Source organism: Mandrillus leucophaeus, unplaced genomic scaffold (genome assembly GCF_000951045.1).
Source record: "Mandrillus leucophaeus isolate KB7577 unplaced genomic scaffold, Mleu.le_1.0 Scaffold289, whole genome shotgun sequence".
NCBI classification, from domain to species: Eukaryota; Metazoa; Chordata; class Mammalia; order Primates; family Cercopithecidae; genus Mandrillus; species Mandrillus leucophaeus.
Window position 1 is genome coordinate 1,061,836 of NW_012103020.1, and position 26,501 is coordinate 1,088,336.

General features: G+C 42.8%; 1 protein-coding gene across 2 annotated transcripts in view; it reads left to right on the forward strand.

Moving 5' to 3' along the window:
• The window catches only part of SETD7 (SET domain containing (lysine methyltransferase) 7), a 63,920-nt gene that overhangs the window by 35,550 nt on the left and 1,869 nt on the right, over positions 1-26,501 (forward strand). The window contains exons 6-8 of one of the 2 annotated variants that reach the window (XM_011985629.1): positions 2,381-2,498; positions 5,651-5,808; positions 11,759-17,558. In XM_011985629.1, coding sequence (XP_011841019.1) covers positions 2,381-2,498; positions 5,651-5,808; positions 11,759-11,939 — 457 coding nt within the window. In that variant the 3' untranslated portion in view covers positions 11,940-17,558. Of the gene's footprint in view, positions 1-2,380; positions 2,499-5,650; positions 5,809-11,758; positions 17,559-26,501 lie in introns of those variants that run through there. The other variant, XM_011985630.1, reaches the window with a different exon arrangement.

Genomic DNA, 26,501 nt, shown 5'->3' on the forward strand with positions numbered 1-26,501 from the left:
ACTCCAGCCTAGGCAACAGAGCGAGACTCCATTAAAAAAAAAAAAAAAAAAGGGGCAGTTGAGCCAGGCAGCCAGCTATGTCCTGGCTGAGCATCCCGTTCTTACAGTCTGTGCTGCAGTCACATGCTGGCCCTCTAGCGGAGCATTTCATGCTCTTTAAAGCTCTAGCCTGTGCACACAGGATGCCTCCATTTCATCTTAGTCCAGCTGAGGTGTTCTGGAACACAAGACAATTTCTTTCACTAAGAGAAGACAAGAGTGAAACAAAGAAAGTGTAAGAGGCATAAAAACATTCTAGCTTATAAATGACAAGTTTCTGGTTTGTAAGCCCACCCCCAGAGGGTCACGTCCTGTCGCACTTCATGTCTTATTTATGAGGATGGCTAAACTCTAGCTCTTGAGTCTTGGTGTGGCTTTCTCTGGTACCCTCTCTGGGATTCTTCTTATTCCTTAGCAACAGATCTGTTTATGAGTAAGCGTACTATCTGAAATTGGTTTTCTCCTTGCCTCACTTTTTGTAATCATGGCTTACCTCCCATTGAGTTTCTGTTCCCATCTGAGAAATAGGCCTCTTCCCCCATTCGACTGATAGGGCTGACCCCACAATGTCACAATGACGAATGGACTCTTTTTTGACATGAGGCTCTGGCCCAGTTACAAAGGGAAGGGTTTAGCTTTTTTGTTAGCTCTGAAACACAAGACCGTAGCCATATGTGTTAGTCTTTTCTGTTATTATTGTTGTGATGAGGCTGCATAATGATGCCCTCAGAACTCTCAGTGGTTTACAGAACCAAACATTTTGTTTTACACTCATAGTTCTGTAGGTTGGCTGAGGTTCAGCCACTTTTGACTGGAATCAGCTAAGCTCAGCTGGCTTAGGCTGGACTCCAGGTTTCAAGTTGGGTTCAAGTCTGTTTCACATGTTTTCTTTACAAGAGAAACAGGGAGCAACAGCCCCCTAGGGCATATTCTTCTAGTGGTGACAGTGAAAAGTCTGGAGGAGGCCATCAGAAATTTGCCCCAGCCCTTCACACCTGAGACCTGCCTGCAGCCGCTTCTGCCCATGTTCTACCAGCAAAGCAGATCAGATGGCCAAGTGAGAAGTCAGTATCCTCCACCCACCCTGAGGGAGGCACTACAAGGTCACGTGGCAAAGTGGCAGGATGTATATAATTCTATCATAGGGAAGAAGTAAAGAGTTGAAAGCAATAAATTAGTCTTCCAGTTCATGAATAAGCATGAGCCATGTAACTAAAATTACAGATGATCAGTTCCTGTAGGGTCATTCCATCCCAGTGTCTGATTAAATCCAGTTCCATAATTATGAGTGCTTTTTTCTTTTTTTTTTTTTTTAAAGACAGAGTCTTGCTCTTGTCGCCCAGGCTGGAGTGCAATGACGCAATTTCAGCTCACTGCAATCTCCGCCGCCTGGGTTCAAGCGAGTCTCCTGCCTCAGCCTCCCGAGTAACTGGGATTACAGGCACCCGCCACCATACCCAGCTAATTTTTGTATTTTTAGTAGAGATGGGGTTTCACCATGTTGACCAGGGTGGTCTTGAACTCCTGACCTAAGGTGATCCACCCGCCTCAACCTCCCAAAGTGCTGGTATTACAGGCGTGAGCCACCACACCCGACCAGCTGTTTTCTTATAACGGTGGTTGGCAAACTTTTTCTGTAAAGGGCCACATAGTAAATATTTTAGGCTTTGCAAGCCATATAATGTCTGTTGCAACTACTCAATTCTGCCTTTGTAGAGCTAAAGCAGTCATAGGCAATACTAAACAAATGGGTGTGGCTGTGTCCAAATAAAACTCTACTTACAAAAATGAGCAGCAGCCAGACTGGACCCTCAGGCCATAGTTAACTGACCCCTGTCATGAACCCTTTTGTTGGGATATGCTTATTGGATATATCTTATTAATTGTCACTGTTTCATGTAAAAGATTCATCTTGAGGCTTAACTAAAACAGCCTCCTTTCCCTCCCATCTAACACTGACAAACTTAGATATAGCTTTAATTAACTTTGAAAAAATGCTTACTTGTCCAGTAAGACAGTGAAAATTGTCATTAACTAAAAACATAAATTCTTCCAAAAAAATACCTCATGTCAAGCACTGAGCATCTTTATGAAAATATAATGATAATTTCTATATTAGACAGCAAATTTTAAACACCACTCTTAAAAGAGACGTAACTACCATTTGTTTAATTTCCAATGCCAAAATATTGTGGTTTAACTTTTTCTTCCTCCCTCCCTTCTTAGTTGAGTTATGAATTGACATTTTGGATTCAGTAGCCATAATGATATTTCGGCATTTGATGTAAGGAATGACATATTAAACTGAAAAGGTCACTATTCAACTCTTTTTTCAATTTAGGGTTTATGTTGCTGAATCTCTCATTTCCAGTGCTGGAGAAGGACTTTTTTCAAAGGTAGCAGTGGGACCTAATACTGTTATGTCTTTTTATAATGGAGTTCGAATTACACACCAAGAGGTGAGTGGGGGTGACAGTGGAAAATCAACTTTGTTGGTTAAAGGACTTTGCTTCAAACCAAATCCCTTTACCTTAGTACTCACTAGAAAGTTAAAGAAACAGATTGACTTTTTTGTAAAATTGATTGGACATTCTCCTCCTCTTTATTTTAAGCCTTAATATGATTTTTAAAAAGTTCCACAGCTATTTTATAGAGAGTGGGGTGATGCCATCAATAAGACAGTAATTGGTATACTGGACTATACCAATGTCTAAAAAAATTGAGATCCAGTCAGACTCTGTAAATAACTAACTTACGACGTTGGGTGGGGTACTTTATAGGAAGGCCCCCTACATCTTCTTGTGCAAAAGCCATACTATATCCTACATTTTGTCAGGAGGAGTTCTTTTGTCAAAAAAATTAAAAACAAAATGTTTAAGAGTTGAATCACCTCTTGCCTTTAAGATATAATCTTTGATATATTTCAAAGGCTTCATGTATGTTTTCTGTTTTTATTTCTTCACTTTACAATTAACTTCCCTAAGTGTCTGCCTAAGGGCAAAAGTTCAATGTTTTTAGCACAGCTTATGCGCTCCTTCCTTATCTGACTTATACCCGTGTATGGGGACCTTAAGCTTATGGCTAATATCCCACATTTATGTTCACCTTTGCATTTATTCCTATGGAACAGCAAGAGGGAAATGCTGTAAAATAATAAAGTTATTACATTTTCAAAGCAGTTGCACAGACAAAAGATGGTGATGTATTCAAACTGCACTGTGGTCTGTCAGACTATGTTCCATGCGAAGGCCAGACTTCTGTCAGCAATCCAGAGAAATTCAGCATACAAAAGGTGACTTTGGGATATTGATATATGATTTACTTACTCATTTTACAGATAGGGAAATTGAAGCCTAGAGAGATTACACAACTTGCTTAAAGTCAAAAATACAGCAAATAGCAGAGTTCAAGTAGGATTTCAAACTGCAGAATCTGGCTTTGTGCTGAACCTCACTATGTTCTATTATATAAATGAATGTGACACCCTTCTTGCCCTAATGAAATTTAGATTCTGTTGGGGAGATAAGAAAAATACACAACTAATGGCAGCATAAGGTAGATGGTACCAGGTGCCATATATCGGTATCACATGACTGGTTTTGGACTATTAAGATCCATGAGGCAGAACCTACAAAGAACTCAAACAAATTTACAAGAAAAAAACAAACAACCCTATCAAAAAGTGGGCAAAGGATACGAACAGACATTTCTCAAAAGAAGACATTCATACAGCCAACAGACACATGAAAAAATGCTCATCATCACTGGCCATCAGAGAAATGCAAATCAAAACCACAATGAAATACCATCTCACACCAGTTAGAATGGCGATCATTAAAAAGTCAGGAAACAACGGGTGCTGGAGAGGATGTGGAGAAATAGGAACACTTTTACACTGTTGGTGGGATTGTAAACTAGTTCAACCATTATGGAAAACAGTATGGCGATTCCTCAAGGATCTAGAACTAAATGTACCATATGACCCAGCCATCCCATTACTGGGTATATACCCAAAGGCTTATAAATCATGCTGCTATAAAGACACATGCACACGTATGTTTATTGCGGCACTATTCACAATAGCAAAGACTTGGAATCAACCCAAATGTCCATCAGTGACAGACTGGATTAAGAAAATGTGGCACATATACACCATGGAATACTATGCAGCCATAAAAAAGGATGAGTTTGTGTCCTTTGTAGGGACATGGATGCAGCTGGGAACCATCATTCTTAGCAAACTATCACAAGAACAGAAAACCAAACACTGCATGTTCTCACTCATAGGTGGGAACTGAACAATGAGATCACTTGGACTCGGGAAGGGGAACATCACACACCAGGGCCTATCATGGGGAGGGGGGAGCGGGGAGGGATTTCATTGGGAGTTATACCTGATGTAAATGACGAGTTGATGGGTGCTGACGAGTTGATGGGTGCAGCACACCAACATGGCACAAGTATACATATGTAACAAACCTGCACGTTATGCACATGTACCCTAGAAACATTTAATATTTATATTAAAGTATAATAAAAAAAAAAAAAAAAGATCCATGAGGCTTTTTTTCCGCTTTTGATCACTGCTATATCCCCTGCACCTAGAACAGTGCCTGGCACATGGTACCACTTAGTAAACATCAGTTGAGGGACTATCACATATGAACAAAAGCACAATTACAATTTAGCAGTGGGGGAAATGGTATACCTTGAGAGTTAACAGTTTTTTATGAAAATGTCGTCGTGTTGGCTTCAAAAGGCTGGACTGCTGTCATCGCCAGCTCCTGGGGTGAGTTGGTCAGGAGTGGTTTGGAGAAGAGAAGCCTGATGGTTACACTGTTAGTAACCCCTGTTGTAGATAAGAAGGCATGCTGGTAATCGATGGCTGCCTGCTGGTCAGAGTGATTTCCCACCTGTAACAAAGGTAGAGGACTTGCCTAGAGTACATTCTTGCATCCCTTACATTTCTGGTTCCATTTGTGTTCTTACTTTGTTTTTTTCTTTTGCCTCCTCTTCTTTATCCAATTCAAGTTATCTGGTTATATTTTATGTATATTCATCAGGGACTTTAAATCCTTTTTTTTCATATGGAACAAGGAAAAATGAACAAATAGTAAGTCGAGCTGCGTGGCACTGACCACACATGTCATCTGCACTCTCAGTGTGTGGAGAGATGCCTTGTTTTGTTTTGTTTTATTCCATTTTGTAGTGCTCAAATCTTGAAGTTTTGGCTGAGTGTGGTGGCTCACACCTGTAATTCCAACACTTTGGGAGGCTGAGGTGGGCAGATCACCTGAGGTCAGGAGTTTGAGACCAGCCTGGCCAACATGGTGAAACCCCATCTCTACAAAAAATACAAAAACTAGCTAGGTGTGGTGGTGCACACCTGTAATTCCAGCTACTCAGGAGGCTGAGGCATGAGAATCACTTGAATCTGGGAGGCAGAGGTTGTGGTTAGCCCAGATCATGCCACTGCACTCCAGCCTAGGTAATGGAGTGAGACCCTGTCTCAAAAACAAAAATAATAAGATAAATGAGTTAATATCTCTGATGTCCTTTGAACTGTGGGGAGAAAGGTCCTCTCTAAGGCTCGCTTTTTTGTTTTCTGCAGGTTGACAGCAGGGACTGGGCCCTTAATGGGAACACCCTCTCCCTTGATGAAGAAACGGTCATTGATGTGCCTGAGCCCTATAACCATGTATCCAAGTACTGTGCCTCCTTGGGACACAAGGCAAATCACTCCTTCACTCCAAACTGCATCTACGACATGTAAGTATCACTCCGAGCTGCTGGGGCGGATCTGTGCCTCAGGGCCCTGAGACTGAGGAGGACAGTAAAAGGTGTTATTCTGCCTCAGATAAAGGCTGCTTCATCCGAAAAACCATGGGTCCTCTGCCATCGGCCTCAGGGTTATGACTTGAAACTCAAAATATAAACAGCCTCACTCTGTGGCTTTGCAATCTAAGAAATGGAAAGTGCTTTGAAGAGGAGGAATGATATGGAAATAGTGTACCATACCGAGGGGCTGCTGTTTTATAGCTGCTCTTTTTGTCCTTCAGTTTTCTCATTCTGGACAATTAAAGATAGTGTTATTTGAAATAATAGTAAAAATTGAAATTACTCTGCACAGTGGAGAAGATGAGGAAGCCCCCTTTTTTTTTTTAGATGGATTTGCCCTCTTGATGCCCAGGCTGGAGTGCAATGGCGAGATCTCGGCTCACCGCAACCTCCGCCTCCCGGGTTCAAGCGATTCTCCTGCCTCAGCCTCCCAAGTAGCTGGGAATACAGGCATGCGCCACCACGCCCAGCTAATTTTTTTTTCTGTATTTTTAGTAGAGGTGGGGTTTCACCATGGCAGTCAGGCTGGTCTTGAACTTCTGACCTCAGGTGATCCACCTGCCTCAGCCTCCCAAAGTGTTGGGATTACAGGTGTGAGCCACTGCGCCCGGCCAGGAGCCCTTTTATGACGTGAAAGGAAGAAGGAAAATAAAGTCCTAAACCTAGGGCATGACGTGTCAGTGTTGGAAAAGACCTATAAAATCAGAGTCCCTATTATTTGCTAATAAAAAGGAATGAAGTACTGACATATGCTACAACATGGATGAGAATTGTAGACACTATGCTAAGTGAAAGAATATATGACTCCATTTATATGAAATGTCCAAAATGTAGGAAATCCATAGAGATAGATAGTAGATTAGTGGTTCCCTAGGGCTGGGGACGGGGGATGGGGAGTGTGTGCTAATGGGTATGGGATCTCATTGTGGTCTCATTTTGGGGTGATTAAAATGTTCTAAGGTGGGTGTTCTAAAATTAGATGATGGTGACGGTTGCAGAATTTTGTGTGTATTTGTGATATTCAGTTGTTGAAAGGCCACTGAATTATCTACTTCAAAAGGTAAATATATAAAATGAGTACATATATTTATACTCTGTGTATAAAATACAAATAATCCTCTTAGAGTTTGAGCCTTCTCTTCCATCTGCTCATTGAACCTCTTCTTGGAAACCTCCATTGGTGTGGAGCTTACATTATCCACAAAGGTTCAGAGAAATATACAAATGAAATAGACATTACAAAATTAGCTTCTGGGCTCCGATGACTAGAAAGTTCCTTTTTTTTTTTTTTTTTTTTTTTTGAGACGGAGTCTCGCTCAGTCTCCTAAGCTGGAGTACAACGGCGAGATCTTGGCTCACTGCAACCTCTGCCCCCCAGGTTCAAGCAATTCTCCCACCTCAGCTTCCCAAAATAGCTGGGATTACAGGCACCTGCCATCATGCCTGGCTAATTGTATTTTTGTAGAGATGGGGTTTCACCATGTTGGCCAGTTGGGTCTTGAACTCCTGACCTCAGGTGATCTGCCTCGGCCTCCCAAAGTGCTAGGATGTCAGGTGTGAGCCACCACCCCTGGCCTAGAAAATTCTTTATAATGAGCCCAAATGGGTTTCCCTGTAATATTCAGCCCTTGGCCCTAATTGTCTCCCTTTTTTCCTGTGTCCCATGTCAGCCTCTCTTTTACATGGTACCCCTACGTACACTTTAGTAGTTTTTATATGACCCCTGAACATGTTCTTCCCAAAGCCAAACATCTCTGACTGTTCTCTAGAGGATATAATTGGGATTCTTTGTACCATCATCATTGCTCTCCTTAGCTTGGTGTGAGAATGCCAGTTATTCTTAGGAGCCGGTGAGCTTCCTGCAACCTTTTCTTTTCAGTTATAGCTTGCAGTCCCTCAGTCATCTTGCTTGTTAGCATAAGCAGAATCAGATCATGTGCATTTAATCTGTAGGAAAATTGCCAGGATTTGGAGGTTCGTCAAGAATGTCCCTTCCTGCATCCTTGAAATGGCTTAAAAATTTTCCTGGCAATGACTTGCTCTCTTTGGCAGCCCATAACAAGCACTGAAGCTACTACTTCTGTTTAAAGGACGGGTAGAAATGGCAAAGGACATGTGTCATGTGAAATGAAACTGACACTGTGATTAACTCCAAGGCTTTCGTGGCCAGGGTGAATTAGGCCAAAGCGTCATTCCAAGCTGCACACAGCTTAACAACAACCCTTTAAAGGGGTGGTAACAAACAATTTTAAATGCTACTTAAGACTACTCCTTTAAAACAAACCAGGTTTTTTATTTCATTGCAAGGACATGATTTTTCTCACCAAAAGGAAGAGAGCACAGGAGACGAGAAGGTTTCATTTGTACAAAACCCAAGTCCCTGTACTCTGCCAGTTTTCATTTTGTTTATTGTTGTTTGTTTGTTTGTTTGCAAGCCCAGGGTGACCAAATCTTAGTTATGTGGGGTAATGAGAAGACTACGTGAATAATAACCAGATATGAAATTCAGATACCAATTAATGGTATTCATTTGTTTCAAAAATCATTGGTATTGATAGGTACCTTTTTTTTTTTTTTTTTTTTTTGAGATGGAGTTTCACTCTTGTTGCCCAGGTTGGAGGTACAATGGTGCGATCTCAGCTCACTGTAACCTCTACCTCACAGGTTCAAGTGGTTATCCTGCCTCAGCCTACCAAGTAGCTGGGATTACAGGCATGCACCACCACACCTGGCTAATTTTTGTATTTTTAGTAGAGACAGGTTTTTGCCATGTTGGTAAGGGTGGTCTCAAACTCCTGAACTCAGGTGATTCACCTGCCTTGGCCTCCCAAAGTGCTAGGATTACAGGTGTGAGCCACCATGCCTGGCCCTGATATGTACACTTTAACATAAACAAAACATTTTCATAAGCTTTTTTAACTGCAGTCTAGTACAAAATGCCAAATGGACAAATAGATAAGAGCTGCTTTTCTAGACAAACTGTAGACAAGTGGCTAAGCCACTTGGCACAAAGGTTTGGTTTGACTGCTAATCGTGTAGCTCACATTTATAGACCACTCACTCCGGGCTGGTGCTGTGCTAGACGCTCTTCATGCATTGTCTCATTCAGTCCTCCTAGTAACTCAGTGAGGCCACTACTATCGCCATCGAGATCACAGACAGGAAAAGCAGGTCGCCAAGGCAGAGCAGTTAAGGCTCTTAACCACTGTGCCTTCGGGTCGTCTTCAACAATCAACACCTGAAATTGAATTCTTTCTTTTCAGTCTGTCAGTTATCTACACTCTGAAAATGATGATGACAATGAGCAGGAAAATGAAAATAAAAGAGGATTATAAAAGAAGCTTCAGGCCTGGAAATTCAACACAGGGTCTGTTTTTTGTTTTTTGCAGTGTACCAGAGGTTAACCAACCTGTATTTCAGGAACTTTTTTTTTAGTAAACTATGTTAATTTACTTTAATTTTTTTTTCCGAGACGGAGTCTCTGTCATCCAGGTTGGAGTGCAGTGGCATAATGTCAGCTCACTGCAACCTCTGCCTCCCAGGCTCAAGCGATCATCCCACCTCAGCCTCCCAAGTAGCTGGTACCAACAGGTGCGTGCCACCACCCCTGGCTAGTTTTTTGTATTTTTGGAAGAGGTGGGGTTTCGCCATGTTGCCCAGGCTGGTCTCGAACTCCCGAGCTCAGGTGATCTACCCACCTCAGCCTCCCAAAGTAGTGGGATTACAGGCATGGGTCACTGCACCCAGCCAAGTGAAATATTTTAATTTAAGCAAAGAGTCATGCTTTTCATAAGGAATTCCTGAATCCACAGTCTAGGCATCTCCTTTGGGGTGGAGTACAGGCTGATAATTCTGTTCACATGTGTGTTCACAGATGCATGCTCACAGACAGGCAGTAACCAATATTAGTTGAATCCTACTTTGTGCCAGGCACTGTATAAGGTGCTTTCTATATGTGACCCCATTTTGTCATGACAAAGACCCTATGGGATAACTATTACTAGTATTATCATGATTTTACAGATGAGGAAAGTGAGATCCAGAGATATGAGGTGGACTTTCCAAGAGGACGCAGTAAAACTATGTTGAATCAGGACTCACACCAAAGTCTTCTGATACCAAGTGTCCTTTCCACGAAACATGATATGATACCCAAGTAGGGTGGACATAGAGGCCCCTTTGGTGTGAGCTAAAGGTGGTTCCTTTTTAACTCCACATAAAAGAAGTCCCGAAGCTACAGACATGCCCATTCCTCCACCATTGATAGAAGGAACCAGCCAACTACTTAACTATCATGCCCCAAGCACCAATCTTTTTTTTTGAGACAAAGTCTCACTCTGTCACCCAGGCTGGAGTACAGTAGAGCAATCTCAACTCACTGCAATCTCCACCTCTTGGGTCTAAGCGATTCTTGTGCCTCAGCCTCCCGAGTAGCTGGGGTTACAGGTGTGCACCACCACACTCAGCTAATTTTTGTATTTTTAGTAGAGACAGGGTTTCACCGTGTTGACCAGGCTGGTCTCAAACTCGTGACCTCAAGTGACCCACCCACCTCGGCCTCCCAAAGTGCTGGGATTACAGACGTGAGCCACCACGTCCGGCTGCCAAGCACTAATCTAACTTAGGACCTGGAACCTTCTCCTTTGCTGTCTCACCAACCCTTTGTTCAAAATACGACAATAAACTGGGCGCAGTGCTCACACCTGTAATCCCAGCATTTTAGGAGGCCAAGGTGGGCCAATCACTTGAGGCCAGGAGTTTGAGACCAGCCTGGCCAACATAGCAAAACCCTATCTGTACTAAAAATACAAAAAATCAGCTGGGCATGGCAGCGCACACCTGTAATCCCAGCTGCTCGGGAGGCTCAGACATGACAATTGCTGGAACCTGGAAGGTGGAGGTTGCAGTGAGCCGAGATCATGCCACTGTACTCCAGCCTGGGCAACAGAGCAAGACTCTGTCTCAAAAAAAAAAAAAAAAAAAAAAAGACTATAAATGAATGAGATTGATTTGACCAGACGCATATAAAAATAAAGCTGATTTCTTCCTGGTCATGCCTTACATATATCCATTTCAGCAGCTGTTAGGTGAGCTAAGTCTATTTATTGCTTATTTATCTGCCTGTTCTGCAGGGAGCTGTGCAGATGAACAGGGTTGGGAGCCTTTGGCAAATGAACATAGCCATAGTGTTAACCTCGTTTCTGGTCCCAAGAGGACTTGTTGTAGGAAGGAGATACTGCTCCCTTCATAGGATGCTCCACAGGGAAATACTAAATAAGCAGGTTGGCAGGGAGGTCTAGACTTCCCTCTTGGGAAGAAATCTTCATCTACTTTCGTGCTAGAAAATAATATTTCCTCTCTATGTATAGGGTGGAAAACAGAGTTTTTGCCTTTGAAAATCCACAGGGCTCTTTCTTACAACTCCAAAAGCACTCTGGTGAAGCCTTCTCCCTGAGATACAGCCAGGTAATCTGATGCTGCTGGCCAGACAAGCTCAAATGCTGGCGGGCTGCACTGGATCTGATTTCTCATTAGCGACAGATTTTTGTTGTTGATCATGATTGTTGGTTTATAAATGCAAGGTGCCAAATATGCTTTAAAAAACAGAGCAGTGCTTTTCAGACTTTAATATACCAGTGGATCACCTGGGGGTGTCGCTAAAATACAGATTCCAATCCAGCAGGTCTGGGATGGGGCCGAGATACTTCATGTCTAATAAGCTCTCGGGTGAAACTGATGCTGGGTGACCACACTTTGGGTACCTACCAGGCGTGCCCAGGGAAGAGTGCCTGGGGGTGATTCCTCTATCAGCCCCTCCCTAGCCTTTGCTTCCAACCTCCTAGTCTGGCCCGGGAATGACTGTGTGCATCTTGATGTTTAGGTTTGTCCACCCCCGTTTTGGGCCCATCAAATGCATCCGCACCCTGAGAGCAGTGGAGGCCGATGAAGAGCTCACCGTTGCCTATGGCTATGACCACAGCCCCCCCGGGAAGAGTGGGCCTGAAGCCCCTGAGTGGTACCAGGTGGAGCTGAAGGCCTTCCAGGCCACCCAGCAAAAGTGAAAGGCCTGGCTTTGGGGTTCAGAGACTTGGAATAGAAACTTGGATCTATGCACTACGTTTATCCGACAATGGGACAACCAGGGACTGCTCATGCTGTGACGTCACATCCTCTCACCATGTGTTAGCAACGACTTTCTTGCATACTAACTAGGTTTGACTGTATTACTCATACCAGATTTAAAATTAGCTAGCCTTGCAACAACGTCCTACTGAGAGGTATTGTCAAGCATTTGACATAAGACAGCGTGATGTTCTTTGGTGGTTCAAGTCTAAATCTGTACCACATTCAGAGATGCCAAATGATTAGACTGAAACAGGGAAATGGGGTTTTTCAGTCATTTTTAGTCAGTGGTTTTTCCATAGTGCTTTTTTTCCTATGGCCAGTGCAAATTGTGTTACCACACTTGCATATGTGCCATATTGAGGGTTGACAATTACTACATCTTTATTCTCTAAATGTAGTATAATTTGCCTTTTAACCTTTGATCTGTATCTTGCAATAGAATGGCTTTGTTTTTTTCCTAGTGAATAGAAGCCCACTTCTAAAGCCATTTCACCCCTCACTCCTATTCTCTTTCTTAGATATCCTTTACAAGAGAAAACTTCCAAATGGATTTTTGCATCAATAGCAGTGTGTAGGTCTCTCTGGTTCTTTCTATATCATCATTTTATTATTATGTCCTAATATAAAGTACTGGCTCATAGGGCCAGGGTATTATTATAGAATATTATTCTCGCATGTAAACAAAGATATCTTTGCTTTAAGATGTGAGAAGAAATGAATTTACTTTGTTTGCATTAAGTTATGGAAGAGTTGTAATATATACTTTAAGAAAGAAGAGAAGAAAATTAGTATTTCTAAGCAGTAACTGTGGCAATTTTGCAATATTTTCAATAGTGCTAGTAATTTTTTTCTCCTTGAGTACACATTAAATGTACATAACATAGTGCAGTCAGGCTTGTGACACAGTGCATTGAATTCAAAAGTCAAATAGCAAATTTGAATTCTAACAGAATTCAAAAAGCAATTTTTTTAGTCAGTACTACTAAGGCAGACATACTGATTACTAGGTACAAATCAAACCTTGATGCTAAAACTCTTCATCATTGTAATTTCAAAGCACTTACCTGCTTCAAAACATTGTAAACTAAGACTGAACACCTGTATAGTTTAAAAGCAACACTATCAATAGCATTTCAGCCATTTTGCCAGCCATGTGTAATCACAACAGCAGAAATAAGGAGAAAACCCCTGTTTTTTAGTTTAGCTAATTAGATCTGTAACTTCACTGGGATTGCTCTGAATGAATTCTGAGAGTTTTGTTTTTTATAAGCACCCTTACCACATGCCATAGCTATGTCTCTTTTAGACACCTCGATGTGGTGGCTGGAAGAACTGGAGAGCAGCTGTTGTGCTGATCTGCAGCTGTCAGCTGTGGTTCCTGTCACCTGAGTCAGTTTGGTCTGGAAAGCTAAGGCCTTCCAAGCTATAGCGGAGAGTGAGCTCCAGCTGATGAGAGAAGGCTTGCAGTGGGAGAAGAGTGAAGACATAGGCAGAAGGAGGTTTGCTCTTTCTTGTCAGTTGCACATAGCTTTATGAAGACTACAACAAAAGTGCTTGATCCCAGGCTGCTCATGACTTTCAGTTCAGGTGGCCCCTGGGCACATTGACAGAGTTGCCCTTCCCTTCTTTGCAAGGCCAAGCTTCCTAGAGCACCCAGTTGCATACTTTGCAGCTAGGGGGCAGTGGTTTCAGGGAGATCCAGTTGGATCCTTGCTTGAAAGCTTAAGCCGATGGTTCACCCATGAGAGGAAGTTGTTGGTGCTTCCAGAAAGATTGCCCACCAAAGGAATTGAATAGAGTTTTTAGATTTAAAGGCACCAGGATAGGGTCACTTTTATTCTGTAGAAAGAGACCGTTTTACACACTGTGACAGATGGGCCAGGGCCTCTGGACTTGCATTCTGATAGGTGCTTTAATTTAAATGTGTCCCAAAGGGAGTGACTGTCTTCAGGAGAAAGATGGTTTGCATTAAGCTCACTCAGGTGAGTTGTGCAGCCGGGTCAGGGAATGAGGTCAGGGAGAGGATAGTGCTGGTCATGCCCCCGATGCAGCCATGCTCTGAATGATTTCATTCCTGAGAGTGATCGCATTCTGGTCCTGGCTGCGGTGGGGTACAATTTACATCCTGAGGGGCTACTCTATCCCATTCAAATGGTATTTTTTTTCAAAATTGGATAAAAGGAATTGAAGAGTTGAATGTAGTGATTAGTCCGCTAATCATTTCTTCAGATGAGATATTGAATGGTAACACTCTGAGCTTAAAACTCAGCAGTGTGTCTGTGACCTCCACGCAAATCAGAGGAAGCAATGCGCCCTCGCTGAGCCTCACTGTGTCTTCCTCCCAACTCTCTTCATACTCCCTGTGTCTTCCAGCTCTTCTTTCTCCTGCTCTTTCCTCTTCTCTCTGCATATGTGAGAACACCTGGATGTCCTGTGTAACAGCAGCCCCATCTGCCCTCTCCTGTTCCCTGTTCCAAGTCCTCTGCACTGTCCTCTCTTGAGTCTCTCTGGCTCTGTGCATGTCCTCGGGTCCTTCCCCGTCTGGCTTTCCCTCTGTGTGTCCCTCTCTGTTCGCTTATGTCTCTGGCTCTGTCTCTCCCACCCCTCCCCTCACACACACACATACTCCCAAATATAAGGCTCTGTCACAGGTTGGAATCAGAGTGGGGCTTGAGATTCACTGAGTTCTGTAGGTAGAGAAAGAAGTCAAGGGAGTGGAGGTTCTATAAGGAATTAACAGCTGAGGACGGAAGGGTTTGTTTCTTGTTTGAACCTAAGTGCAAGTGGAAAAGAATACCCAGAATGCATTTTTCTACTTTACATCTGCTGGGGAAGGAAATATGTCAGGAAGCCGCCGCATCTGGTCATTTCATCAGCATCAGAATCACAGCAGACGTGGAAGATTCCATGTGGTGGGGAATAAAGAAATGACTTTATGCTCTCCTAAAAAGCAGCGGGAGCCTATGTGTGTGTGACACTGTAATCTCAAGCAGATTCACTCAGAGCTGTCTCAGTCCAACTCCTGCATGACCAGATCTTCCCTTAGCATCTTTTCTGTGATGAAATATTATCTTGTGTTAGAGTTAGGAATAGGAACTAACCTGTAGGAGCATGTCCCCAAATGGACATTTGAATGGACTAACAAAAACAACTGGAAAGATTGAATTTCCGACACAAAGGAATGATGAGATCAAAAAGAAAGCAGTGAGGAGTTCTTGAGTCTTGTAGTACCTATTCTTATTTTAACTTGCTTCATCCTTGATCTACCCGAGACACTAAGAAGGAAATTAGTTTTCCAAGAGCTCTCTGAACCTGTCTAGGACTGTAGTTAAACCTATTTGCCCTATGGGGGTTCTTCACACTTGAAAAACTATTTCCTTACCACCAACAACCCACCCGGAAAGGCCAATGAGGCCAAATGTAACCATTTTTAACATTTAAATAGAACTATTAAAATTGCATTAATTGTGAACAGTGAATTAAAGGGTTGTCTTCTCCGGGGGACAGTATGTGGCACTTTTAGTAAATTTCGTTTAATATATAAAAATTTAAATCACTCACTGCAACATGCATTTAAAATCTTCCAAGAAGGTAGAGGTATCGTTTTTTCCCTTTTGTTTTAAAACAGTTGCCTCAAGCTTCTGTCTTAAGAGTAGTGACTTAGAATCCAGATATCTTTTGTTTTAGAAAAACAAGCAAAACTATGTTGCAAGACTGACAGTTGTAATGTTTATTTGCCACAGATCAAAGGTTCACAAAGTATATCAAATCTACATCTACTTGGGGTACCTTGATAGATTATTACTATTTTTCTTTTATCTTTCCCTTCAGGAATTTGGAACCTCGGTGTCACTTTTTTTAATTTCAGAAATACTAAATTGTAATAGTTTTCTTTTGCCAAATGTGTGCGTACATATTCAAAGCAATGAAACTATTTCAAGCCATACAACCACAGGGGTGGGAACCCTTTTCACAAATTTTAATGTGTTTGTATGTAAATAGATGTTTGTATGAAATATTTTCATGATAGAATGAATATATTTAAATGAAGTTGAATTATTCCAGTGCTACTTAAACACATTACAAAAATTTTGGTGAGAATTATCTGAGTCTATTGAGATGTAATGCAGATCAATTTTGATTTTTAAAAATCAAAAGCCTACAATAACTCTGACTCTCAGCAACTTCCTTGGCGTTGTTGCACCTGACGTGGAGAGAGCTCGTAGGCTTCCCCAGTGCCTCAGCCGCTTCCTGGTGGAAGTTAGGTGCTAATGGAGGTGTGTTCACCTTTTAGTGATATCACTGCAGGCCTTTGAGGGGCCTGAGAGTGAATCAGAGGCATTAGAGACACCGGTGCAGTTATCTGGAGCACAATTTCTTTGCAGGGCAGCAGAATCAGAAGCCAGACTTGGCCATGTGAACCTCGAAACTGGGTTTCCCGGCCGCCATCAACCGCCACCCTTACTGCCTAGTCACACACGTCAGGGAGGCTGCCCTCAGTGGAGTTGGGGTTCAGACCCCAGGGTGGGACTTCACAGTTTTGCCAGCAATCTCTACCTTCTGACTTCCGCCTCGCAGAGAGGAAGGAGAAGGGAGCATCTGGCAAGGGGCCCATTTCTCAGCACAGTACATTTCCTGTCTCAGCTCTGGAAGACTATGCACCCAAGCACCAAACTTCCAACCAGAGAGAGAGACGTCCTCCGATAACAAAAATCCTTGCTTCCTCTGTCTGTGACTTTACACACAGTTGTTCAAAGTTGTTAAATATCAAGACCAATCACATCCCTAGGACATACCTCCCAACTCTCCTGACTCTTTTGTTATTGAAAAAACAAACAAACAAAAACTCCTTTATGATGATATTCAACTTGAGTGGGTATTTTTTTTCCCACTTTGGTCCTGGATATAATGAAATGATACATATTAGGATAAATTTTCACTGTGTATAGTAGCAATATGAACACACATGCCAATGTATCAACATATCTACTTGGTTACATTTTGGGTTACGATAATTATAATTAACCTTGATTCATGTATTGGGAAGCTACAGGGACTACGTAATGCCTGCTTATCACATAGGAAAATTATGTCCATAATTCTGAGCTCCCTTCTTCAAAAGTTTCCTCCTGGGTTTTCTGTGTTCTCTCTTTATCCTGAAATACATTTATTAGGTTGTGAGGTATGTTTAAGGAGTAGAAGCCGGGGGTATGCTTTCAGCATTTATTGCAACCAAAAGTTAACCCCATCACAGTTAACGAGCATCTTTGGTCTCTTGTGGAATTTGAACTAAATCTATGAGCCTTATTCAATATCTATAATTCTATGATTTTTTTTAATTATGGGAAATTAATGAAAGATGTTTACATGAGTAATGTTTGCCCTTACTGTGTTATGAATGAGTTTTTTGTAGTGTGTCTGGGTGCATGATGCAAGAGAGTAGGAAAAATGTTTCTGAAACAAAACTTGACAAATATTTGTAATGAAAGTAAATTTAAAGATTGCTATAATTGCGCTATAGAAACAATGCAAGTATTAAACAAAATATACAATCATCTGTCGCTGTCTTCCTTTGATCATCTAGGTTAGAAAAGCAATAATGGTTTTCTTATAATGTGTCTACCTGTGTATTTAAATTACTAAGTGAACTTTACATTTTAAGTTGTTTTAAAATATTATTAGCCATTTATCATTTTCAGAGTATTCTAGTAAGAGCTGAGGATGAGTCGGAAAAGTTTGGAGCTTGCTGTGTATTTGATATGATTCCACATACACCCATAAATCCAGAAGGATTAGCCACACCAACAGAAAGTGTCGGATTGAATACATACATGGTAAGGGTCTAGAATGCGAATGAGATGATCAGAGCAAATAGCTGAAAGACAGGAAACTTCAATTCACGATTTAAAGAAAATATAAAAATTTTGTTAGATGTTGTGGTAGATTTTGGCAGTCTGAGGATGAGTCTGAGCTGAGAACCCTGGCAATCCCTTATTCCAGCCCTAAGAGTCAACATTTCCTTTTTTGTTTTTTTTTGTAATCTGAGATGAAATCTCACTCTCACCCAGGCTGGAGTGCAGTGGTGCAATCTTGGCTCACTGCAACCTCCACCTCTGGGATTCAAGGGATTCTCCTGCCTCAGCCTCCCAAGTAGCTGGGATTACAGGCACATACCACCACACCCAGCTCATTTTTGTATTTTTAGTAAAGACAGGGTTTCACCATGTTGGCCAGTCTGGTCTCGAACTCCTGACCTCAAGTGATCCGCCTGCCTCAGCCTCCCAAAGTGCTAGAGTTACAGGCATGAGTCACCGCGCCCGGCCAATCAACATTTCTAAAGCACAAAAGCCAGTGACAAAGGGAGTCAACACACTACCTCATTATTAGCTGGGCCTTCTGCCCAGGACCCCAAAGAAGTTAATTCTAGGAAGTTTGGCAGGGCTACACGAGGCACAGTTAGGCCTCAAACTGAATTAGGCCATGAGATCTCCTGCTTTATTTTACCTCCCTCAGTTGCCCAATCCTTGATTTTATCAGACTTCCTTCCACAGAAGGAAGGAAACAGAAACGAGTGAGATGACTGAGTCCAAACTGATGTTGGATCAGCTTTTCCACCTGCACAGACACATTCTCATGCTAGATCTTTCAGGCAGGGCTTCACCCTCTAACACACATGGGTCAAATCGCAATATTAATATTCTTCCTCCTTGTGGGAACGAGGAATATAGGATTAAAAATTTAATACAAACTGAGGTAAGCTTAAGAAGCTAACCTTGAAAGTGAAAGATACGGCAACTTTCATGGGTTAAGATGATTGATTTGGGCCCAAGGGTTGTAGAATGAGGTAATGTGAAAATCAAGACAAAATTATGTTAGACCAAATTAGTAACCATCCCATCTATACTAATGGGGTGGTTACTAATTAGTATAGTAACTAATGGGGTGGTTGCTAATTAGTATAGTAACCACCCCATTAGTATAGATGGGATGGTTACTAATATCTGCCTTTGGGTTTTTTAAATGTTCGGAATCATTCAGACTGCTAGTTTATATTAAATGTGAAATTATTTCAGCAGTCATCTCTAGAACTAGGTAACAGTTATCGAAAGACTATGCTATAGTTTCATTTAGTTTCAACTCAGCATCTCACTGATTTGGGGTTATTCAGTAAAAAGGCTGTAGTTGAAAAATAAGAGGAAGAAGAGGAAATTCTGTTCCTCTTCTTGAAGCAGAAAAAAAAGAAAAAATAGAAAAGGGGGTTCTGCTCCAAAAGTAGTTCAGAAAATGACTGTTACCTTGCAGATAGATAGATAGATATAGATAGATGATAGATGGATAGATATAGATAGATGATATAGATAGATATAGATAGATGATGATTATATATAGATAGAGATAGAGATAGGTAGATATAGATAGGTGATAGATATAGATAGAGTTAGATGATATATATAGATAGATAGATGATAGATATAGACAGAGATAGATAGAGATAGATATAAATAGAGACAGAGATAGATAGATGATAGATATAGAGATAGATAGATAGACAGATATAGATAGATCATGGTAATTCCCTCACAACATAGTGGTATGCTCGGTAAATGTGTTTTTCCTAAAGTTTTATTTATTTACAAAAACTGAAAGCCAGGGTTTTGAATTTAGAGCTTCACTTCTTATAATGTACATAGAAAACGATTAATGGATCCATCTAGATTGCTACCAAATTTTTACTTCTGTAAGTATCAGAATGCTTCCAGCTTCAAGAAACATCAAAGCCCAACTCAGTATGGCCTACGTAATAAAGAAGGTTTACTAATTCGCATAACAAGAAGTGCTGAGTATCCCTACAGTTAATTCAGCAGCTCCACCAAGTTCTTCCCATCTTTCCACTCTGCCATTCTCAGCTTGTCTGCTTTGCCTTCAGGGTCTAGTTCACCTCACAGCCACGACATGGCTGCCCGGGTTCCAGCCATCACAGCCAATTTGGCAACATCCAATAGATGAAAAGGAAAATCTCTTCTATGGCCTCTCTCACTGAGAAAACCTAAGCCAATCACTGGCAATGGCTACAGGGGCACTATGATTATCTGAGTGAAGCATATGGCTGTGTAGCCTGAACCAGTGTGGGGCTCTCCCAGCAAGTAGGAAAGGGAAATGATAGTTGGGGTAACCACTCACAGTGTCTGCCTCATCTGCATCATGAGTTTTGTTTTCTTTTTTTCCTCAGAGAAGAAGAGAGGTTAGTCTCTTCAAATAAATTAAATAAATGGATTTTAAAAAATAATTCAAATCAATTTATCAGTGGGGGCTGTGGAGGAGTGTATACAAAGATATATTTATCTAGAGTTTATCAGGCAGTTTTAAGTGTTTTAGATTATTCATTTAATCTTTTCAACAACCATATGATATAGGTACCGTTACCACACGATTTTACAGGAAGAAAAACTGAGGCATAGAGATGTTAAGGTACATGGTCGCAGAACTAGGAAGCCATAGAGGCAGAGTCTGAAGCCGGAGAGCTGGGCTCCTGGCTGCTCTCCTAACCATACTTATGGGAGCTCTCTCTCCTACCCTTCTTTCTTCTTGCTCTCCATGGGTTAAGGCCAACCTTTAATATCCTGGTCTTCCTTGCCCTTGATCATCATCCACTTAGTCTACCAATCAGCTGATCTTTTTGACTGGGTCCCTCTTTGATCCAATCCATGCAACACACAGACCAGCTTCTTTTTTTTCTTTTTTTCTGAGACGGATTCTCACTCTTTCGCCCAGACTGGAGTGCAGTGGTGCGATTTCAGCTCACTGCAACCTCCGGCTCCCAAGTTCAAGCAACTCTCCTGCCTCAGGCTCCCGAGTAGCTGGGACTAGAGGAGCATGCCGCCACGCCCGGCTGATTATTTGTATTTTAGTGGAGATGGGGTTTCACCGTGTTGCCCAGGCTGGTCTCAAACTGAGCTCAAGCAATCCGCCCGCCTCAGTCTCCCAAAATGTTAGGATTACAGGCGTGAGCCACCGCTCCCCGCAAGACCAGCTTCTTATAATTTTATACTCAGCCCATTTCTATCCTGATCCCCAACTTCCACCTCCTCTGCCTGGGTTTCCAGCATAGCTTCTCCATCCCATCTTATTTCTCATCCTTTGCCTCCAACACGTGAAGCATCTTCCGTTATGGGGTTTCCCTCTTCCCGCCTCTGCTGCTCTCTTCCTGCCTCTCTGCTGTGGCAGAGGGAGGGTTGTGTGGTGGAAAGGACTTGGGATCTGGAGTCAGACTGGTTTCACCCGGCTTTGCCACTGTCTGTGTGATGTTGGGCTTTTGATTGCTCTCTGGCAAATATGGATTTGCTCTGGGGTTCAGAAGACTGTGCATGTCCTCTGTCTCTCTCTTCCTTCCTGTGCTCCAACCACACCCACCCCCTTGCAGTCCAGGAGAGCCAGGCTTGCCCCACTCTCAGGCATGTCTTTCTCCCCAAGAGCCACAGGCTCTGCCCGTGTGCCCTTCAAGTCTTTGCTGCCTGAGGACTTCATTGACCACCCCACTTAAACTGCAACATTCTCCTCCCCCAGCATTCCAAGGCCACTTTACCCTCCTTTATTTTTCACCATGCTTCTCATTACCTTCTAGCATACCGAAGAATTTAGTTATATTATGTTGATTGTTGATTGTCTTTCTCCTCCCTCTAGCATAGACAGGGATTTTAGTTCATTTTATTCACTAACATATCCTTAACATTTGATACACAGTAAGCACTCAATAAATACTTGTAGAGTGAATGCATGAATGGGAGTCAGTAGATTGTAATGATTAGGAGAATTTTGGTAACTGTCTTAGGTTGAAATCCCAGCCTTGCCATTTCTAGCTGTATGACATAACTTCTTTGTGCCTCAGTTTTTTTCTATTTGTAAAATTAAACTATAATGATAACTGGGGGCGGGGGGAAGATTGAATTTTGACCCATGGAGTGAGCTCACTAACTTTGTCCCGCCTGCTCTGGGATGGGATGCCACCTTTACAGGCATAGCCACAACCTGCCTCCTTCCAAGCAGTCCCCCAGGAAGCCTGGCCTGACTCTTCGGGACCTGCCCTGTCCCTGCTGCTCTGTCACATGCGGATGGACACTGCCAGACCATTATTGTGTGTTCTCGATTGTTTAATGAGTGAAGCGTTTAGCTGGCGGCTCCCTTAGATGACAGGCTCTGTAGGGATCACTAGGCATATCTTCCTGAATGTGCACAAAGCACTTTCTAGGCATGTGATGTGGGAATGACTGAGCTAGAGTACCTTTATTTATTTATTTATTTGGGGTTTTTTTTTTTTTGGAGTACTTTTTAAAATATATATATATATTTCAATAGCTTTTGGGGTACAAGTGGTTTTTTGTTACATGGATGAATTATACAGTGGTGAATTCTGAAATGTTAGTGCAGCTATCACCTGAGTAACATACATTGTACCTGATACGTACATTTTTATCCCTAGCTCCCTCCCACCCTCCCCCATCTGAGTCTCTAAAGTCCATTATGTCACTCTGAATGCCTCTGTGTACTCATAGCTTAGCTCCCACTTATAAGTGAAAACATAACGGGTTTTGGTTTTTCACTCCTGAGTTACTTCACTTAAAATAATGGCCTCCAGCTTCATCCAAGTCCAGCACGAATTTCTTAAGCTTTACCACATAGCAGTCCCTCTTCTGGGCCATTAGCAAAGCAGCAGTGAATAAAAACAAAATCCCTGCCTTTGTGGAGCTTGCATTTTAGTGAGGGAAACTGACAAGAAGCAAGTAAGTGACTGTATGTGCCCGGGTAAGTGGTATGGGACAAAGAGAGGGCAATAAAGAGGGTGAGGAGGTGTGCAGAGCCAAGAGGGGTGCTATTTTTTTGTGGGTGAAGGTCAGCGAAGATCTCATTTCCTGAGGGAGAGAACAAATTATGGAGATTCCAGGGGAAACATTTCAGGCTGAGGGGGCCACAGAGAGCCACGAGCTGAGGTGGGAATGCTCAAGGAAGCTCAAGAGGCCAGGGGACCGGCCAGTGGGGAGAGAAGAGAATCAAATTCTACAGGGGCCCCGAAAACCATTTTGAGGACTTTGTTTTAAACTCAGAGTGCGAGGGGAAGCCAACCAGTGAAGTAAAAACACTTTTGTTTGTTTTTAAGAACACTGGCCAGGCACGGTGGCTCACACCTGTAATCCCAGCACTTTGGGAGGCCAAGGCTGGCAGATCACCTGAGGTCAGGAGTTTGAAACCAGCCTGGCCAACATGGCAAAACCCCGTCTCTACTGAAAATACAAAAACTAACCAGGTGTGGTGGCGCGTGCCTGTAATCCCATCTACTCAGGAGGCTGAGGCAGGAGAATCGCTTGCACCTGGGAGGCGGAGGTTGCAGTGAGCTGAGATGGCGCCACGGCACTCCAGCCTGGACGACAGAGTGAGACTCCGTCTCAAACAAACAAACAAACAAACAAAAACCACCAGCTTTCTTAAACTTAGTTTACTGCGGGTTCTGAAAATGCTTTTGAAATCGTAATTGCTGTTAGCCCTTTCACTGGAGGGATCTCAGCAGAAGAATGACAAGATCTTCCTCCCGCATGTAAAAGGATCACTCAGGCTGTTGTACTGAGAATAGGTTGGAATGGGAGTAGGGACCCAGGTGGAAGCAGGGGGTTCATGATGATGGTGGGCAGGACAGAGGGGCCATGGTGAGGAGAAGTGGTTGAATTGGGGTGCATCATAGGAGGAAACAGTAGAATGTGCTGAGATGTGGCATTAGGCATTTCACTGATTATTCAGGAATGGTGAGGCCAACAGATCAGGAGACAAATCCCGCTCTCAGAAATTTGCTGAAAAATCAACTCAAAATCAAAAGGCAGATTAATTGGAGAAAAAGCACATACATTTATTTAATGTGAATACACAAAAGCCTTTAGAATGATGATCCAAAGATATAGGGGAAATTGGCTATTTTTATGCTTAGGTTCAATGAAGTATGAAATATGATTGGACAAAAAGGGCACGATCTAATGCTAACAGGCTGAGTGGGGAAACCTAGCCAAACCTCTCCGTCTAGATTCTTCTTGGCCTCTCTGAGCATGCATTCCTTTCTTCTGGGTATGGGGCAGGGTTGTCACAACCCAATGGGTTCTTCTTGCCCACTGCCCTGAAAAAAAACAATGCACCGAGAACAGCAGATGTTGCAGCAAAGGAAGAATTTTAATGATCACAAGGCCAGCCAAGCAGGAGGACAGGAGAAATTTCTCAAATCTACCTCCCCGAGAATTTAGAGGCTGGGGTTTTTAAGGGTACTTTGGTGGGAAGGGGGCTGGAGAACTGAAAGGATTGATTGGCTTTGGATAAAATCACAGGGGTGTCTAAATTGTCTTCATGCAGCCGAATCAGTTCCTGGGATTGGGGGGGTCTTGGGACCAGGTGGCATCTCTTGGTCTGCTGAATGCTAAATCTGAAAAATATCTCAAAGACTGGTTCTTCAGGTTTCACAGTAGTAATGTTATCTACAGGAGTAGTTGGGGAAGTTATAAATCTTGTGACTCTGGGGCAGTAAGCAACTTACAGAAAAATAAGCTCGGCAATGGCAGGTCATTGTTTAACTCAGCCTTTTCTTTAGCGAAGTTCAAGCCTCTACCATAATTCTGACCTCACGTCCTCTTGTTAGTCTTTACAAATTCGATTTCCATTTTTGAACACGGAGGGGACCAGTTCGAGGAAAGGACTGTTATGGCCTCCACACAAGAATGAGCCAAAGCAAGTTAGCCTGGTAGAAGCAAGATAGTCAGTTATGTCAGATTTCCCTGACTATAATTTTTCAAAGGCAACTTTAGGGCCCTTTCTGGAATGGGGGTCTTCTGACTATAGTCAAACAAGGTAGGTCAGATAATTTCTTTTTCTTTTTGAGACAGAGTCTTGCTTTGTTGCTCAGGCTGGTGTACAGTGGTACAATCTCGGCTCACTGCAGCCTCTGCCTCCCTGCGACCTCTGCCTCCCGGGTTCAAACAATTCTCGTGCCTAATTTTTGTATTTGTAGTAGAGACAGGATTTCACTGTGTTGGCCAGGCTGGTCTCAAACTCCCGACCTCAAAAGATCTGCCCACCTTGGCCTCCCAAAGTGCTGGGATTACAAGCATGAGATAATTTCTTTATGGTCAGTTTTTACACAGAAAGGCAGAGGGAAAGTTCGAGTGATATTTTTGGGTTTTATGGCTTTGGGGAAAAATGGTCTGGTTGCCAGGATCTGCCTTGGGGTCTATAGGCAGCCTCTGGGAAGGATGGGACTCAGAGACAGAAGGGCAGGAGAAAGTCAGAGAAAAACCTTTGCTCCTGAAGCTGCCCCTGAGGCCTTCATTTTTGGGTATTGTTTTCTGAAACCCAACAATAGTTTGTTATTCACAGTTCCCAAGAGGAGGAGGCACACCATGTTACAGGGGCCATATGGGGAAGCACCAGGATCAAGTAGGAGGTAGACAGAGTGAAGAGGAAATGTGGGCAAGAGCCTGCATTGTGGTGTCTACGGGAAGAAATGGAGAGGCAGTCAGCAGGCCTGGGATTGGCTAGCTTGAATAACTTCAATAGATTCTGGGGTATACCGGCTGTCTTTAGCTGTCTGGTACCTGGCCCTGGGGTGATAGTGGCATGGAGTGGAAGAGGCCTGGGAAGGAAGTGCTTGCAGGCACAGAAGCTGATTTGGTTGCATTGCGTGTGAAAGGCGCCAGCCCTTTGCTATGTCTGGGAATCAGCTAGCCCTGGTAAGGGCAGTCCCTCCAGAGCCCGCAAGGCCCTAGATGTCAAAGCGTCAGCATTAAAAGACATGCTTTAATATAATAGGAAGTAAGGAATCAGGGATTTTTTGATCTGAGCAACTGAAAGAATGAAGTAATCATTTAGTGCAAATAACGGTCACCACTGATGATACTGATGGTCTTACTGTAAATCTCCTGCACTTTCTCAGTTTTTATTTCTATTTCCAAAACAGTCCATTAATTTCTTCATGGTCCAGCTCCCTCTTGTGGTGAGGATTTATTCTCATACTGTTTCTGACATGCTGTAAAACAAACATCTCTAGGGAAAGGATGATTTAACACATTTTAAAATCTGAACCCAGGAGGTGGAGGTTGCAGTGAGCCAAGATCAGTGCCATTGTACTCCAGTCTGGGTCACAGGGCAAGACTCTGTCTCAGAAAAAAAAAAAAAAAAAAACTCCCAGCAGAGGGCCAAGCTCAGTGGCTCACGCCTGTAATCCCAGCACTTTAGGAGGCCAAGGTGGGCGGATCACCTGAGGTCGCGAGTTCGAGACCAGGCTGGCCAACATGGTGAAACCCTGTCTCTACTAAAAATACAAAAATTAGCTGGGTGTGGTGGTGCACGCCTGTAATCCCAGCAACTTGGGAGGCTGAGGCAGGAAAATCACTTGAACCTGGGAGGCAGAGGTTGCAGTGAGTGAGATCATGCCATTGCACTCCAGCCTGGGCAACAAGAGTGAAACTCTGTCT